At 43.1% G+C, this 3,548-nt stretch overlaps 1 protein-coding gene across 1 annotated transcript; it reads right to left on the reverse strand.

Annotated features, from left to right (window-relative positions):
- Positions 1-322: 322 nt before the first annotated feature.
- On the reverse strand, positions 323-3,121 carry Nap1l3 (nucleosome assembly protein 1-like 3). Its single transcript, NM_133402.2, has one exon. The coding sequence runs from the start codon at positions 2,755-2,757 to the stop codon at positions 1,147-1,149; it is 1,611 nt and encodes a 536-aa protein (NP_596893.1). The 5' UTR covers positions 2,758-3,121; the 3' UTR covers positions 323-1,146.
- Positions 3,122-3,548: the final 427 nt, after the last annotated feature.

Below are 3,548 nucleotides of genomic sequence, written 5' to 3' on the forward strand. Positions count from 1 at the left end.
CTCTTCCCAACTATTCCCTCCCCTTTTCAATCCCTTCCCCTTTCTTAACACCTGTATATCTCTCCCATCTTCTTCCCATTTTCTTCTTTCTCACCCTTCTTCTTTCCCTTATCTACTTCCACATTCCTCTTCTTCCTCCCATGTTCTCCTCCTTCTCCCATCCCATTCCTCTTCAAAATTTCCACTGGTATCTTCCAGTTGAAGAATTATAATCTAGGAAAATATGAGAATGTTAATATTTATGCTTATTAATCTTTCATTTTCTTCAGTACTCTTTATATTTTGATAAGCCACTTTTATAATTAAAAGAAAATGGCATGTCTTTACAGCATGGCAGTTTATTTGATTTACTCAGGGTACAATAAAAGAACATGTAAATGTATGAAATGATGAAATAACTTTTAAAGGGAAAGTAGAACACAGTACAAAGAAAATATGGTTTCTTTACTTTTCAATTACACACTATACAATGAGGAAAATTTTTAAAATACTGTATCATATTTAACACCTTTAGTGGTAAGCAATACTTTTGCTAAGAGACTAATAAATCACATAAAAAAAATCCACAAAACTCTAATGTGATCCTGACTGACATTTTTAAATATATTCTCATCTTTTTTTTCAAGCAACTACATTTAGCAATAGAATGTTTTAGTTGGTATTATTACTACATTTCTATGGCAAAGTAATGAAGGCACAACTAGTGCAAGCAGATTTAAGTCTTTAGTCTTCTGGCCTGAAAAAAGAAAGAGAAAACACATGTATATTGGCATTTAAAGTGTTGCTTATTCAGGCAAAGATTTCTCTAACAAGTCTGACAATTTTCACAGGTACAATCTTATAGCAACATGACAAAAACTGACTTCACAAAACCAACACTGTAGCACCAAACAAAACATGCTTTGGAAATTAACAGCAGTTTACATACTTTGAAGAATATTACAATACAACAGGCAAGATAGAATAAACAGAAACTTAAGACACCTTTTAGGACATTACCAGGAAAAATGAAAACATCAGACTATAAGGAGTAATAGTGTTCAAGTTATAGGGCAAGTTTTATATTTTATAAGGTTAGATGACTCTATTTCACTTCTGCTTGCTTGACTTTTAAGAATTCTTGAAAAATCTTTCAGCTTGCCCTTCTTACTTGTAGTACTTCCTGTTTCCATAATCCCTGAAATCATGGTAGTAGGGATCATTGATTTCTCCTGTGAAGTAATAGATTGACTTCAAGATGACATTATCATGCAAAATTTGACCAATCTCAAAGTCCTCATCAAGGATAGCGTCTTCTTTTGGTTCCAGCTTCCCAATCAAAGGAATCTCAGGAGGACTGAAGAAATTGAAGAAGGATGCATTAGGAACCACTCTTGGCTGGACTTCAATTTCCCCTGTAATAGCTGGGCGACTCCTGGTTGTCACTGTAACATCTTTTCCTCGTCTCCAATCTATTTTGCAGCCTTTACACTCTTCAATTTCCCATCCCCAAGCGAAGAAAGGGTCATAGTGATCTGGTTTTGACCTTATTATGTATGTCTTCATCAGGAGCTCATTTCTGAAGTATGGGTTAGGAAGAAAATGAAATTCAAAAGTGTAACTTATAGGCTGGCCAGGGTTTGAGAACTTCAGGCTAACATCAGATAAGAACTTCAAAATGGGTTCATCACACTTTTGAATCATAGGCCCAAGCTTATCAACATTCTTTAAAACAGTCAGCCAGTAGTCAGGAATACCTCTAGGTGGATCTTCTTTCTTAGGTTTTCCCTTTCGAGCCCTTTTAATATTGACTCTTTCTTCAGGCCTTGTCTCAGGAACTCTTTTTTGAGCCTCTCTTACTGGAGCCCTTGGTGTAGAGTCTTCTGTAGGCTGATCCGTATATTCTGCATTTGCCTGGGTAACATCTTTGAGGTCTTCTTTTTCTTCAGGAGCTATATCTATACAATCTGTAGAGTCTGTTTTTTCTTCAACTTTTACCTCAGGAAATTCTTTAGAGGATTCCTGTTCTTCAGCTTTTTCTTCGGGACCTTCTTTTGGAATTTCTTTTTCTTCGGTTTTCACCTCAGAAGTTTCTTTGGGAGCCTCCTCTTCTTCAACTTTTGCCTCAGGAACTTCTTCTGGAACATCTTTTACTTCTTCTTTCACTTCAGTATTTTCTTTGCCAATTTCTTCTTCCTCCTCACCCTCTAAGGGTGGCATTTCATTAGGTGTGTCATCCTGCATTTCTTCATCACCACTGAACTCTTCTTCTGAATTCCATTCACATTCTTCTTCGGTGGGCTCATATTCTGCATTTATGATCTGAAAACGCTTATCATATAAGGGCTTATTGAGTTCAGCATACTTTCTTTCAAGATCATGAATTGCCCTTAAGAACAAAGTGTCTACTTTGTCACACTCATTCTGAATATTTCTGAGAGCCTGCACCCGATTTCTTACTGCTTGGGGCAGCTTATCCATGAATAGTTTCCCGGAGGGACGTCGCTGGGCCCTTCTCGAAGGCCCAGGTACCCTCTTCTTTTGGTGTAAGTGACTGCCATTGCTGCTGCTGCCACTGCTACCACTACTGCTGCTGCTGCTGCTGCTGCTACTACTGCTGCTGCTGCTGCTGCTGCCGGTGCTGCCGCAACTAGTGGTACTGCTAGAGCTATTGCTGTCAGATTCGTCCCCAGAATCACAAGCTGAGCTAGCCATCGCCTCTTCAGCAACCCCTTGGGCAGCAGGTTCTGTGACCATTTTAGGATCCGCTTCTGCCATACTGCTAGCCCCGTACACCTCTTTAAGGTGGTGACAACAGCAGAGACCGCGCACCAAGAGATGGACAGAAAAGGACTCACGGATGATCCGGCGGCGGCGGCGGCGGCGGCGGCGGTGGCGGTGGCGGTGGCGGTGGCGGTGGCGGTGGCGGTGGCGGTGGCGGCAGGGATGAAGGCCGGAGCTGGTCAGGCGGCGGAGACTGCGGCGGCGGTGGCAGGGAACCAGTGTCAGCAGCGACTGCAGCGGCTGTGGCAGCTGGGCGGTGGGGGCGGGACCACAGAGGTAGAGCGCAGGAAACCGCGGCAGGGAAAGACGCCCTGAGCCTTAGCTACCAGGGCAGTCAGGTCGCAATGGACCAGTGCCGAGACCTGCCGCAGTCCAGTGACGCAGTACCGGAGCCAGAACCGATTCCTGGTGGGCAGCCCCTCCCTTGTTGACACCTCTCCTGTAAAATTCGTTCCCAGGATGCCTTCAATTCACTCCTTATTTGCTGAACGAATTTGATTGACTAGTGCTGCGGCCAAAGAATGGCTGAAGGCAAACGTCCTTCCTCCAGGCTCCTCCCACCTTCCCAGATGCACCTGGGTGGCTGAGGCACACATCCCCTAAAGAAGGATCCCCCTCCCCTTCAAAATTCTCTCCTTTCGTGGTTTTTAATTCAAAGAGAGGGGAAAAATAGCCTATAGCAAAAAACGCCAGCTATAGTTACTAACGACCGAAGAAACGGAGCCCATATGCATAACTGCCCACCCTGAATTCCTATTTGGTTGATCACGCCCTCCATACAACAA

This window comes from Rattus norvegicus, chromosome X (genome assembly GCF_036323735.1).
Source record: "Rattus norvegicus strain BN/NHsdMcwi chromosome X, GRCr8, whole genome shotgun sequence".
NCBI classification, from domain to species: domain Eukaryota; kingdom Metazoa; phylum Chordata; class Mammalia; order Rodentia; family Muridae; genus Rattus; species Rattus norvegicus.

Coding starts and splice junctions, on each gene's coding strand:
- Nap1l3 (NM_133402.2), bottom strand. CDS start 2,757: ATGGCAGAAGCGGATCCTAAAATGGTCACAGAACCTGCTGCCCAAGGG.